Source organism: Plenodomus lingam (genome assembly GCF_022343315.1).
Source record: "Plenodomus lingam strain CAN1 chromosome Unknown scaffold_20, whole genome shotgun sequence".
In the NCBI taxonomy this organism is placed as follows: Eukaryota; Fungi; Ascomycota; class Dothideomycetes; order Pleosporales; family Leptosphaeriaceae; genus Plenodomus; species Plenodomus lingam.
Window position 1 is genome coordinate 876,963 of NW_027093974.1, and position 13,213 is coordinate 890,175.

The window sequence follows — 13,213 nt, forward strand, 5'->3', positions numbered from 1 at the left end:
GTATAACTATAGTATAATAACTTATTGTTTAATAACTATATTATAGAAGTATATTAGTATAAAGATATAGCTAAAGATAATATATTATAAGTAATAGTAATAACACTAGTATATATTATAATATAACAAGTGTATAAGTTGTATATAATAATATACCCTTTCTATCTATAATAATATATTTATAATATATTAGCTTTACTTATAACCTTATCTACTATAAACACTGCCTTTGTTCCTAACACTATCCTATAGTTAATTTAGGATTTAAGATCCTATTTACACAAAATACTAGAACTGCATAGTATCTGCCTATAGCTAAAATTAGCAAGCAATAATCTAATTACAGTGTAGGTAGTAATATATACGCCTAAAGTATTTGCCCTATAGATTTATATATTTATAGTTAGTAAGAAGGGCATTAATAACCTTAATAAGTGTATCTATAAGGCTATAGATATATACTTTAATATAATCTAAAACTAACTATTTAGCTATATTTCTAACTTTAAGTAGACTAATATATAGGATACTATCCTTACTAAGTATCTATTTTTTAGATATTTTAATAGAGTATAGGTATTAAAATAGCTTATATAGTAGACCTAGATATATAGGAATAAGAACTAACACTCTAAACTAAAATATAAGTATATTATCTACCTCTTTAAATATACTAATCTTACTATTATAAAGGAGCTGTTATATATAATTATACTATACTAGGCAATAGTATTACTACCCTAATTACTTAAATATTTGCTATCCTATAAGGCCCTAGCCTAGGGAGGTCTATTATATATAGAGGTCTATATAGATACTAGTAGCTAATATCTAACTTTATTTATAGTAGTTTAGGTATATACTATAACTATATAGTAGCCTAGTTAGGATTCTATAGTAACACTCCCTAATATTTAAACTAAGACTTATTATAGGCTATAAGTAAGCTAGTATTACCTTATCCTATTAAATATATATAAAGATAATATCTACCCTAAACTAAATATACTAGTAGTATTACTAGCTTTAAAGACTAGGGTGCCTAGGATAGCAATAGTAGCGTTTTTAGGGGTTAGTATCCTAACCTAATAATTAGTGTGCCCCTAGCTAGTAGTATTAGATTATAACAAGTACTAGTATAGCTAGATATAAGACTATAAAAGTAAACCTATTTATATAGTATACTAGCCTAACTAAATAATTCTACTCTAGACACTTATAAAAACACGCCTATAGAAGATAACTATAATATACTACTAGATACGCAATAACAGTAACCTTATACTATTATAGACTCTCTAATAGAGACTTTAGATTCTGCTCTACTAATATAGACTTGCAAGAATATATATATTAGGAATATAAAGGCTAGGCGTAACTATATAACTAAAGCTAAGGCTAAAGGTAATAGTAATAAGAGAAATACTTCTAGAGTGTAAGGCCTAAAATTATAGTAGTCTCTAATATAAACTAGAGTATCTATTATAGATGCCCCTTATATAAATAGTAGTAGTATAGGAGAGCTAAATAATAGTAATAGTAATAATAGCGTCTAGGTTTATAGATAATTATAATATAAGAGGGTCCTAACTATATAAGTTAAATAATATATATATATAATATTAGTATATATAAATAATATAATATAATATTACTATATATCCTATACTACACAAGCTTACTATATTATACTACACCTTTACTACTATATATAATATAGTATATATAATAATATATATATATACCTAACTTTAAACTAATATACTACTAAAGAAACCTATAATATATATAGTATAAGCAACTAACTTACCCTAGAATATTTATAATATAAAGCATAATCTTTAGTAATACTACTACACTATAATATAGGAGTGTTGTTATAATAGGCGCCTTTATAGAACTTACTAACCTATTATTATAGGATAGTTTAGATTATAATTTTATATACTAGGTATACTACCTAGTCTCTTAGTTATTATTGTAGCGTACCTAGGCAGTAGTATACTACACGCCTATACTACCTAGGTATCTACTAGTACTGCTTCCTGTATAGTAACCCTACTAAATTATACCTACTATATACCCTCTATCTACACTAAATTTTCCCCCTAGGTGCTATATATCTATCTACTATATAACCTATAATTAGGTATATTATATAAACTATATTTAAATAGACGCTAAAGTTAATATATATAATACTAATAATATATAAACTAAAAAGTAGTTTACCTTTATAGAATATATAGTATAGTAAACCCTATTTAGGTTTACTTCTTGTACTTAAACTACTTCGTGGTCTACTTTAGATAAATATGGCTACTGTAAACCGGTTTTGTACCGTAGTGGCAGACTTGGCTTTGTATCTTTTTCAAGTCTACCGTATCTCATCAACGCAGTGCAAATCAGGAAAACTTGACACTCATCATTGTCCCCTGCAGCAGACACAACCTGTATAAAACCCAGCATCAGCATGCGCGATTAGAGAAAAGAAAAAGGCTTAATAGGAGTGTGTGGACAGTGTATCTGGGTGTGATATAAAGGATATATGCACAATACCATCCCTCAACTCGGCAGACATTCCCTTCTAAGCGGGGAAAACGCGCTAGTGCACATGTGGTGAAAGTGGGATAGTAGTGGTGGTGGGGGGGCATGGCGGGGCAAGTTGCGACGACGTCAAAGGAGGGAGCCGATCCACATGTCGGGCCCGGATTTGTGTGGCAGCGGAGTGCAGTCGTCCGAGGCGGTGTTGTTTAAAGAGTGGCTGTTTTTCTTTTCCGCAGAGGGGGAGAAGGGGGAATTGGACTTGGACTTGCACTTGAATCTGGATTTACGAGAGAGGAAGAGAGGGGTATACCACCGTACTGACGTTTTTGCCCTCTTTTTGATTTGTCGCTTTGGAGATTCCGGTCAGAAAGAGAAAGAGAGAGTTGGGTCTGGTTTTTTTGCGGGGAAGTCGACGATATTGCTAGCGTTTTTGTTTTGAGGACTGTTGGGAAGATGCCTGAGAATACAGAGGACCGCGCCGCACTGGTGAATCGCCAGTTGCCGGAGATGACACTGTCGACGGCGGAGAACCCTTTGACTGCGCCTCAGCCGCCGCCAGAGAACTTGTCGTCTGCGCAGCGAGCGCAGTATAGGTTCCAGGTCAAAGGGAATGCGATTAGTACGTGATAGCCTGAAAGGGTATACACATGAGCCACCCTTTACAACCCCTTCTCCCTTTGCCAATCTCACGAGGAGCTCTGAGCAAAGCTGACAAAAGAACCCCCAGTTACCGGCGGAGCAGGAACGCTCGCCCTCGAAGCCGCCCTCGCCCTCCTCGAACACGGTGCCTCAGGCCTCGCGCTCTGGGACAAGAACCCAGAGCAAGCCTTCAACAGCATCAAGCAGCTGCACGCCAAATTCCCCGACCGGCGCATCATCACCGAGGCCGTCGACGTGCGGGACGAAAAACAGATTGCATCTGCAGTGGATAGCACCGTCAAGGTCCTAGGCAGCGTCGACATGCTCTGCTGTTTCGCCGGCGTAGTAGGCTGCACACACGCGATTGAAATGGCAGCCGAGGAATGGCGTCGCACACACGACATCAATCTAACGGGCTCCTTCCTATGCGCACAAGCAGTCGCGCGCCAGCTACGGCAGCAGGGCACAGGCGGCAGCATCGTCTTCACAGCCTCCATCTCCGCGCACCATACAAACTACCCGCAGCCACAGGCGGCATACAATTCCTCCAAGACGGCGCTGCTGTCGCTTGCCAAGAGTCTAGCGGCCGAGTGGAGTAGCTATGGCATTCGTGTCAATTGTTTGAGCCCGGGGTACATGGACACGATTCTGAATGATGGCGAGGGGTTGAAGCGGGCGCGGGCTTCGTGGAATGCGAGGAACCCAATGGGCAGGATGGGTCATCCTTGGGAGTTGACGGGGCCGTTGATCACACTGTGCAGTAATGCTGGACGCTACATCAACGGTACCGACATCATTGTTGACGGAGGAGCTATGGTGTTCTGATTGGATTGGGGTAGGCACCCAGTGGTAGTTCGGCTTTTTGGCTTATTCAGCTGCTTTAGCGAAATGCACAAAATCACATTGCAGTCCCCCCCACCCAGATTCTGTCCTCCCTTGCTCCTTTTGTATATCTCTTGTCACTTTTTGGTCCAGCAACACGGGCTTTGCAGCCGCTCTTGAAGTCGAGAAATCAACTTTGAGTGCGGCTGCCTGTGGATTTATCATCAATCTCACGTCCAAGGGCGATATTGATCAACCTGCCCAGTGCAGACTAACAGTTCCTTGCATTGCATTCCGGCTGCCATATTCAGATGATTGAAAACTTGATAGCTGAGAAATCAATACAACATTTGTTGCCTCAAACTTCATCCATGGGCGCTCTCATTCTCCGTGTTGATCTGATCGTCCAGCCTTCACATCTTCAGTCGTCCTCGACAGGTGGTGGCAAAGGGATACTAAAGTCTTCCAAGCTCATACCGTATTGACTAGATCGGAGAAGATCCTGTGTGCGTCCATGCACCGGACTACTCCACTCCTGCATTCCCGCTTTGGCAGGACTGGGAAAACTGCTTGGGATAAACAACGGTGGCGGTTTACTGGGCGAGATGATGGGCTGTGAGCTTGCGATCCGGCGTGGCGTTGTATTCGCACTTAACATTTCCTGTGTCCTGTTTCTCTTCGGTGTCCTTTGTGTGACTTCATCAACGGTTGTGGCCTGGCTTGGAGGATGTGCTGCTGAAGGTTTTCGCGGCGCGTTCTTCTGCTGAAGCGATTGGGTGATGCTGTAGCTCAATGGGTCGTGTACTACAAACATAGATGAGGATTTGGGCGGCTGAGTGTTGACATACTGCGAGTACGAAAACCATTCACTTTGGAGTTGGTGTTCGGCTTTGCTAGAGTGGGACTGCTGGCTCTCCTGCTGTACAGGAGGTGATCTGGGCACCTGTACGGGCTCGCCGTCAAGATCAACAGTCTCCTGAACGGCAGCAGGATTGGGTTGTAAGACATCTTGGGTACTTTGACGCAGTGGAGTAGGATCCTCGTCTTGATCCGCATCTGACGAATCGTCTTGTATCACCATTGGTGTGGAAGGAATCATCTCCTGTTCATTTGATCCATTGGAAGGTGGCGTCGAATGAAGACACTCTACAGGGCTTGGAAGCGGTGTCTCAATGCTCCCCACAGTAGATTCATCCAATTCTTGATCATGAGTCTGTAAATTCGGGGTGGTAGGTGTGTCGTCGTTGTGATCATTCATTGAGTGTTGTATATTCCCAGGTGCCCGTTCTCGAATGTAGCTCTGAGTGGCATTCGCACATGTGTGTGCCTCGCCAAGTTCGGGAGATTGTTCAGTACAACGGTCCATAGTATGCGATGATGGTACATCTTCTTCAATCCCATCGTCTGAGTCCTCTGAGTCCTGGATCGTACTCTCAAATTTCTTCAAAGCAGATACTGATGGATCTTTGAACGTGACTCGCTTGCGCTTGGAAGGCGTGTCTTGTGAAACTAACAAATTACCTGAAGCCTCCTGCAGGGGTGACCTACATAACTTCTGCGGCGAGACCTGGGTCGAAAGCGGAGACTCTGCAGGTGATTGTGATGATGGTATCTCCCGAATACGCCTCTTCTCGGGAGTGTTCAGCAAGCTGAATCTCGGCTTTCGTATGCCTTGAGCCTTGGGCGATATCATGACCGCTGCAATTTCGCCAGCATGTTCCGTATTTGTGCTCAGTCGGGCCACTCGTCCCGGTCTAGAGCTTGGAGCATCAATGTATTGCGTAGGCCGATAGCTTTCTTCTTCAGCATCACTCGTTGCATCTTCAATAGACTCTACCACAACAGTAGGGAATTCAGCCTCATCCTCTTCCAACCCGTTGGTGTGTTGCTGCACGGGTTCTGCTTCGGGTTCGACATTCACACCAAGATCAGCGGCCAGAACATCTCCTTGAACTGCCAAGCGTTGCGCTACAGCCATGTCGTAGGCTTGACTATCACTGTCCTGCGATTCAGAATCGCTCAGTACCTGCTCCATATCCTCATCGGACATGATTTCCAGAGGCCGCATTCCCGGTATCATCTGCGTCAAAGTCCGCTGCTGCTTGTCTTTGCCCTTGCCTCGACCTTTTCCACCCCAACTGAGCCGTGGAGTCCGTTTGAACGGCTTGAAGTCCGGCTCCTCCGTGTCTGATAAAGGTCTCCGACCCTCTATAAGTTGAGTCATGGTTGATTGTCTCCTCAAGGTACGCTCCGTCTTTACTGTGGCTGTGGTCCGTCGACGTTTGGACGTTGATGGGCCCGGCTTCTCCTTGTCGCTCTCCGTCTCGAGGCCAACATCACTGCCCCGCTTTCTGTCCTTAGGCTCTTGCTTCATTGATGTATGCCCATGCCCAGCTTGTTCTTCTCTTACTTTGCTTCGGACTTGCACATGCTCATCTTCAGTCTCTTCATCCGAATCTCTGACAGTCCTTGCAGACCGAACCTTCATCTTGTCTGGCAAAAAGACCATCTGCCGCTTACTCAAATCTCCTCGTGGAGGTGACGACGGACGACGCACCGTCTTCCGCCTGTGAGGGAAGTGGGCCTGTTGCGGGACCTTGTTCGAATAATACACCTTGAAGTCAACATCTCGATTACCAGATCGTGTCTGCGGCGTCATGCTTGGGTGCGACGAAGTGCCATTCGGCATTGCCAGCAGAAAGGGTGCACACTTTGTGTGTGAAAGACGCGACGCGTCAAGGCTAGCGCGTAAAGTGGCCTCGCAAGGAATACGGTACTGGCAGGGTCGTGCGTCACTCTTTCGTGCAGGTGCGGCTACATAGACACAGCCTTTTGCGCTCGCTCTGTGACAACATCATGGAATGTCACTATCACTACTATGCTCCCGAATACATAACAGTCAGAATACAGCTACATAGTCCTAATTCCACTGATGGGTACCTACAGCCATGTACCACGTTCCCAAGACAGCATCTGAACCGAGTCCGAAACACACGAAGACAAACCCTGCAGAGGAAATAGGCCTCACACGACCATGCGCTCCAACCGCTATTCATCCTGCCCCATCCAAATCAAACCAACAACCCCGCACACCACCACCACCTTTCGCCATATCTGCATCACCCATCACCCGCAAAGGAGGGATCCTCATCCATGGCCGATCGGCCCGTTAGTGCTACTACATTCAGGGGCTAGTCCGAACTGTTCCACCCAACCCATTTGCCAGCGCGAGCAATTAGGCCGGTCGACATGTGAACCGTGGTCGGCTAAGCACTGTGTGTGTGTGTGTCCCTTGGAAGTGGGAGCGCTGCAAGGCCACAGAGTACTACCATGTGCTGTGTGTGTGTTATGTATGCCTGAGGCTGTATGATAAGCCGCGACCTACCCTTTCCCCATTGCTTTCTATCACACTGTTCTACCAATCTTTACTTGTATGTCTCGGCGTTGTGTGTCGTACTCATCGCCTGTTGTCCTTGTTGGTTCGGTGTAGGTACCCCCGCCAGCAACGAATTAACAATAGCAGGGAGGAACACAAACGTGGCGTCACCTCGAAGTAAACTAGGATCAAGCAGAGCGCTCCGTGGGTCACCATGGACAATATCACGCATACGCAGAGTAATGATGGCATGTTGAAGCATGCGGCGCGTATTGATCAGGAGATTATGCCTACAGAGTCGTCAGCTTCTGCTGTCCAGGCCAACGGTGGAGACGAAGGGCAAGTGCAAGTGCGCGACGAAGGTGGAGGTCGGAGACTTTTGGGTCGTAAGAGGAAGAGCTACAGTCATGCGCATTTCAAAGTGTATAAGAGACGGTGGTTTGGTCTAGCACAGTTGGTCTTGTTAAACATTGTCGTGAGTTGGGATGTATGTATCACCATTCCCCATCTCTTGTCTATCTGGAGGGATGCTTTACAACGAAACCATCCAAGAATCCACATACATCACACACGACTAACGCAAACATGATTCAGTGGTTAACATTCGCTCCCATGTCCACAACCGCAGCAGCGTATTACCGCACCACCGAGACGGCGATAAACTGGCTCTCCACCGGCTTCCTCTTCGCCTTTGTAGTCGCATGCCCACTCACCATCTACGTCTTGCACCGCGGGCCCAAAGACAGCATCATCGCCGCCTCTGTTCTCCTCCTCCTCGGAAACTGGATTCGCTACGCCGGCACCAAAGCCAACGGCGGCATCTTTGGCGTCGTCATGTTCGGACAAATCCTAACCGGTCTCGCACAACCCTTTGTCCTCGCCGCACCCACACGATACAGCGACATGTGGTTTACCGAACGGGGACGCGTGGGAGCCACGGCGTTGGCGACTCTGGCGAATCCCTTTGGCGGTGCTGTACGTATTCCATCCGTGCCTTCTTTTCTCTTCACAGGCTCGTTCCTATACTAACGAATTCCCCCTTAGCTCGCCCAACTCATAAACCCTTTACTGGGCTCTATTCCCCAAGTGGTACTTGTCGTATCTATAATCGCATCCGTCGCCTGCATCCCCTCGATTTTCATCCCCGCTGCTCCCCCCACACCCCCAACCTCCTCCTCGGGCCTCTCCAAAACCCCAATCACCGAATCCCTGAAAATCATGCTACGCTCTCCCTCCTTCTACGTCATATTCTTGGCATTCAGCACCTACACTGCCTGCTTCAATGCCTTCTCCAGCCTGCTTAACCAAATCCTGTATCCCTATGGTTTTACCGAGGACGAAGCCGGCATCTGCGGCGCCATCTTAATCGTGGTCGGTCTTGTTACTGCGGCAGTCACGTCCCCGATTCTAGATCGAACACATGCCTATCTTTTGGGCATCAAGATTCTGTGTCCCTTGGTTGCCTTTAGCTATCTTGCTATGATATGGGCGCCGCAAACACGGACACTGGTCGCACCATACCTGATTAGCGCGGTACTGGGTGCAAGTTCCTTTAGTTTGCTTCCCGTGGCCTTGGAGTATCTAGTGGAGATTACATTTCCGGCAAGTCCCGAAGTGAGCTCGACCATTTGCTGGGTGGGTGGTCAGCTGTTGGGTGCCATCTTCATTGTTATTATGAACGCGATGAAGGATGAAAGACCGGTAGATCTGGACATAGTCAGTGACAGTGGGCGTGGTAGTGGAGGTGGAACCAGGCCACCAGGAAACATGTTTAATGCCCTTGTTTTCCAGGCGGTTGTAGGGCTTGCTGTTTTGCCCTTGCCGCTGATGTTGGGTGTGAAGAGATTTGGACTTGCGCAAGGAGAGGGCCGGTTAAAGCTTGATGAGCATAGGAACGAGGAGGGTGTGCTGGAGGGGACCGCGGACGGTCATGAGCAATGACTCCTAGGGGAGCTTGAATTTGATTCTGACGTTGATTCTGATGAGAGCTCCCTAGCGTAATCTTGGTTATCGCAATTGCAGGCTCTCTTCCGGCCCTCTTGCGGGGAAAAGACATGTGTGTGTCATGTCAGTAGCAAAGTCTGGCAGCGGGAAATAGTACAATTGATATTCTAAACATGAGTCTCATATTTACAGTCATCCATGACGTGTCTTTATTGTTTCCCTGATCCAAGGCCGCCTCCCACGTTTGACTCGTTGGTGTGGACCGTGAAGAGGATGGATCCGATTGGTCGTACGGGGGCGTTTACTTGAGTTGAGCAAAGAGCTTGGGTGCGGCGCATTGGGTCGCGCAGTGGGCGAGATGGAAAACTAGTACAGGTCAGCACCAAGAAAAGTTGTCGTCAAGGGGGAGGGGTGAGTGGGTATGTCGCACATTCTTCGACGCAGTCCTCACTGGCCTTGCCATCCTTCTCGATCTGGCCCGTGACGCGCTCGACGCACTCATCGTAATGGTGCTTGGGGCCATGGCACTGCTTTGACTCGGCGCATTCTGTGATGGAGCGTTAGCCATGCTTGCTGTTGTGATGATCTTGAAGACTCAATAGTCGAAATGAGGGGCGCTACTGGGAAATGGATCGATAATGCTTCGGTCCATGTTGCATGCTGGAGGCACACGATCATCCCAGCAACACTTCAAATCATTTATCAAGGTCCTCATAATTCTAGGCCAGACTCACCCTTCTCGAGCTTCTCCTTTGGGTCAGGCTCTTCCTCTTCCTCCTCTTCCTCCTCCTCGGGCTCTTCGCTATCCCCGCCATCATCGCTGCTAGGCTTATGTCCTTGTTCCTGGGACTCTCCGCCCTTCTTCTGGTCCTGCTTGTTCACCTCGGCCTCCTCGCTTGACTCCTCGTCGGTGCCGGATGCAGGCGACTTGGTGGAGGTGCCGCCCTGTGGTGGAGCCTCGGCATCGGCTGAGGGGTGGGCGAATGTCTCCCAGGCGTCGGTGAAGAAGTCGGTGAAACCCATGGTGAATGCTCCGGGGCAATTGGGCGGTATGGGGCGACGGGAGGTGGTGTGGACAGAGGTTGGTGGACGGAAGCTTGCGAAAGGCGCAGGCCGGCATCACGAAAATGAGGGCCAAGAAATGGCTAGTGTCATCCGAATCGCTCGCGTCTCAGTGGTCCCCGGCGTCGTCATGAAAGCATGCCTTGGGACGCCCAACCCAACATATGTATCTTGACACGGTTGCATGTATTCACTCTGGAAAGTACAAATCATACAAATCGCTCATTCGATTAATCCAACAGAGAATCGGTGATGATTTCTGTTTGGACTACAATTGACTCGGCTACGACTGATTTCGATGCCTCGCAAATGCTTCCCCTACACTAACGCCCTGCTGCACATCCGCAATCACCTTCTCATCAGCGCCCACCAGCTTAGGTAGAAGCTCAAGCAGCTCTTCTACCTTACTTAGAGGCACTGCGACCACGCCGTTCTCCTCTGGATCTATCATCACAATGTCGCCCGCCTCCACAACCGTCTCGCCAATCTTTACAGGTACATTGCGAGCGTGGAACTTGGTCTCTGCCCCTGCGCCGATGATGGATGTTCCTTTGGACCAGATGGGCAGCTGTGTCGCATTCAGAGCGGCTAGGTCTCTCACTCTGCCATCCACGACGAGACCTTCAGCGCCTAGGTACTTGATGCGAGCTGCCATGATGCCTCCTACCACGGCGCATGACTGGCCAGCGGGCTGGCTGATGACTATGATTGTACCCTTCTCCGTATAGTCTGCATAGGGTCTCCCGTCTGTCAGATTAGATGGCGGATAGTCTTCCTGTACAGGTGCCACATTGGGAAATGACTTTGTGGACTTGGGGATCATAAGGAAGGTTGATGCAGGCGCAAGCACCTTTCTAGATCCAAGGCTCGAGACATTGGTCATTGGCTGCAGAGGCTCTACACATTATCAGATGGGGTCACGACAGGATTCCATTGATTGCTTTGACATACTAATATTGGGGAGAAAGCCAGCACCGGGGACATGAAGTTTGAGTAGTCCATCAGCAAGCTAGTTCTGGTCAGCGCGCTGCGTGCGTTACCCGTTGGCGTGTTGCTGGACATACATCGCAAGCAGCGTACTTGTACAGCTCTTTCCATCTTGGAGACGCCATGATGCCACTGTAAGAGGTTCGATTCACCTTGACTTAACGCTCCACGTCACCGGTACTAGCTAGTGGTACTTGAGCCAGCAGATGTTGAGGTAGCCCACCGCACTCCCCGCTAGGCCGAGGTCTCCGCAGCATCTCCGAAGGATGCTCATGGTCCCACTAGGTATGGTACTTGTCTTTACTCAACACATCTGAAACCCTTCAGAATCCTCCCAGACCCAACGGTTTGTGGCCGGGAAATTTACAGAAAACGGTGGTCGTGAATGTCCACTCTTCTTGGTTTGGACGAGTTACACAGACTGTCGCCATATGCACAGTATCCACAGTACGTGAAATGGCAATGCCACTGAAGAGGCAAGCATGGGGGCCAAAACCCACTGGCAGGGGGTGGGACCGCATTTTCCCAAAAGCAGACAAGATATATTGCAATGCCTACAAGATTGATTCTCTGTGATTTCAAGCAGCTGTCCACACCTGATACCCGATGGTTGTCGCTGAGGTCCTGAGTGCCCTTGGCTCCCCAGCGAGGGTTGGAGCGCGTATCTTGCTGGTGCCTCGATACTCGCTCAACAGCTTCAATCTCGTTCGTTCATGGCCGCAGAACAGGTATGCGCGCCATCGTTATGGGCCCTCGTATCACTGGCGGTGCTGGCTGCTTTTCGACATTCGGGATTTGGAGCACCTGGAGCATCTCATCAATGCAGGCTCGGATGAGGATCTCGTGAAGATGAGGAACGCAAAGTTGGAGTCATTTAGGCTTATTGCAGTAGTGGTGCGTACCTATCCTTTCCGATCATGAAATTTGAGTTTGCAGACTAAGAGAACATGTGCCTACAGGGTGCACTCGTTGCCTCTGTTGCCCTTCAAGCCCTGAGCCTTCCCCGGGTCACTTCGACAGACTTCATCGTCCGTGGCGCCTTGACTACCTGTCTCATGCTCTCCATCCTTGCCACCTTCTTCATCTGTCTCCAGCAGCGCGAACTTAGCGCAGTCGAGGACGTCCCAGCCCTCCGCGCCTGGCTATCTAACGGCAAACTTTACACCAACGCAGACGATGCCATGGCTTACCAGAGCTCGCTAGCTGCCCTGACGCTGCTGAACAGTCCCTACGAATATCTTGGGATTGCGGTCACCAATTTCCTAGTTGGTGTGGCGGCGTATATGGCGGGTGCGTGGTTGGATGACCGGGAGCTGCACACCGACAGAGACGGCATGTTGAAAGAGGCTGCTGTGCTGGTGTATTTTGGCGTTGGGACGTTGTTTGCCATGACCATGTTTCCTATGCTACTTGGGATGAAGGACCGGGAGAGTCGGGGGGTTGGACAGGCGTTGCCGGGATGCATGAGAGCTTATCAAGAGGTACAAGAGAGTAGATATGGAGGGGACTCAAGGGGGCAAGAGGCATGTCGACGAGACTAACGGCGGTGCCTAAAGCATGGGGTAGTCTGAGACAATCGAGGGGTGCCTATGCCAGTATCCGTGGTGCATGTGTAGCAGCAGCACTGCCAATCTATCAATACAGTTCTAGGAGAGCTGGAAAGGTTGGGAAGTGTAAGAGTATAGTATACACAGGTAGCTGTTACCAAGTAGTCCAGTAGAGTAGCGTATCTGGCAGCGTGCTCAGGTTATGTATGTCCTACCAACTCCAGGTAACGTGACCGGTGGCTGTACACAGAGTGGCACTGGAGTCTTGCTTGTCTAGGCAAACTGTCTA

General features: G+C 48.0%; 6 protein-coding genes across 6 annotated transcripts; 3 read left to right on the forward strand and 3 right to left on the reverse strand.

Moving 5' to 3' along the window:
* Window positions 1–2,378: 2,378 nt before the first annotated feature.
* IAQ61_011281 (uncharacterized protein) lies at window positions 2,379–4,101 on the forward strand. Its single transcript, XM_003843780.2, has 2 exons — window positions 2,379–3,166; window positions 3,275–4,101. The coding sequence occupies exons 1-2, from the start codon at window positions 3,001–3,003 to the stop codon at window positions 4,009–4,011; spliced, it is 903 nt and encodes a 300-aa protein (XP_003843828.1). The 5' UTR covers window positions 2,379–3,000; the 3' UTR covers window positions 4,012–4,101.
* A 328-nt stretch (window positions 4,102–4,429) lies between these two features.
* On the reverse strand, window positions 4,430–6,697 carry IAQ61_011282 (uncharacterized protein; the record flags this gene model as incomplete). The annotated part of the gene is made up of 1 exon (XM_003843781.1): window positions 4,430–6,697. One exon carries the CDS (start codon window positions 6,695–6,697, stop codon window positions 4,430–4,432), a length of 2,268 nt encoding a protein of 755 aa, XP_003843829.1.
* Window positions 6,698–6,879: 182 nt separating this feature from the next.
* IAQ61_011283 (uncharacterized protein) lies at window positions 6,880–9,455 on the forward strand. Its single transcript, XM_003843782.2, has 3 exons — window positions 6,880–7,871; window positions 7,979–8,359; window positions 8,429–9,455. The coding sequence occupies exons 1-3, from the start codon at window positions 7,599–7,601 to the stop codon at window positions 9,323–9,325; spliced, it is 1,551 nt and encodes a 516-aa protein (XP_003843830.1). The 5' UTR covers window positions 6,880–7,598; the 3' UTR covers window positions 9,326–9,455.
* A 174-nt stretch (window positions 9,456–9,629) lies between these two features.
* On the reverse strand, window positions 9,630–10,351 carry IAQ61_011284 (uncharacterized protein; the record flags this gene model as incomplete). Its single annotated transcript, XM_003843783.1, has 3 exons — window positions 9,630–9,694; window positions 9,759–9,875; window positions 10,063–10,351. The coding sequence occupies 3 exons, from the start codon at window positions 10,349–10,351 to the stop codon at window positions 9,630–9,632; spliced, it is 471 nt and encodes a 156-aa protein (XP_003843831.1).
* A 322-nt stretch (window positions 10,352–10,673) lies between these two features.
* Window positions 10,674–11,502, reverse strand: IAQ61_011285 (uncharacterized protein; the record flags this gene model as incomplete). The annotated part of the gene is made up of 3 exons (XM_003843784.1): window positions 10,674–11,287; window positions 11,342–11,399; window positions 11,455–11,502. 3 exons carry the CDS (start codon window positions 11,500–11,502, stop codon window positions 10,674–10,676), a joined length of 720 nt encoding a protein of 239 aa, XP_003843832.1.
* A 481-nt stretch (window positions 11,503–11,983) lies between these two features.
* IAQ61_011286 (uncharacterized protein) lies at window positions 11,984–12,918 on the forward strand (the record flags this gene model as incomplete). Its single annotated transcript, XM_003843785.1, has 2 exons — window positions 11,984–12,271; window positions 12,337–12,918. The coding sequence occupies 2 exons, from the start codon at window positions 11,984–11,986 to the stop codon at window positions 12,916–12,918; spliced, it is 870 nt and encodes a 289-aa protein (XP_003843833.1).
* Between the last annotated feature and the right edge of the window lie 295 nt (window positions 12,919–13,213).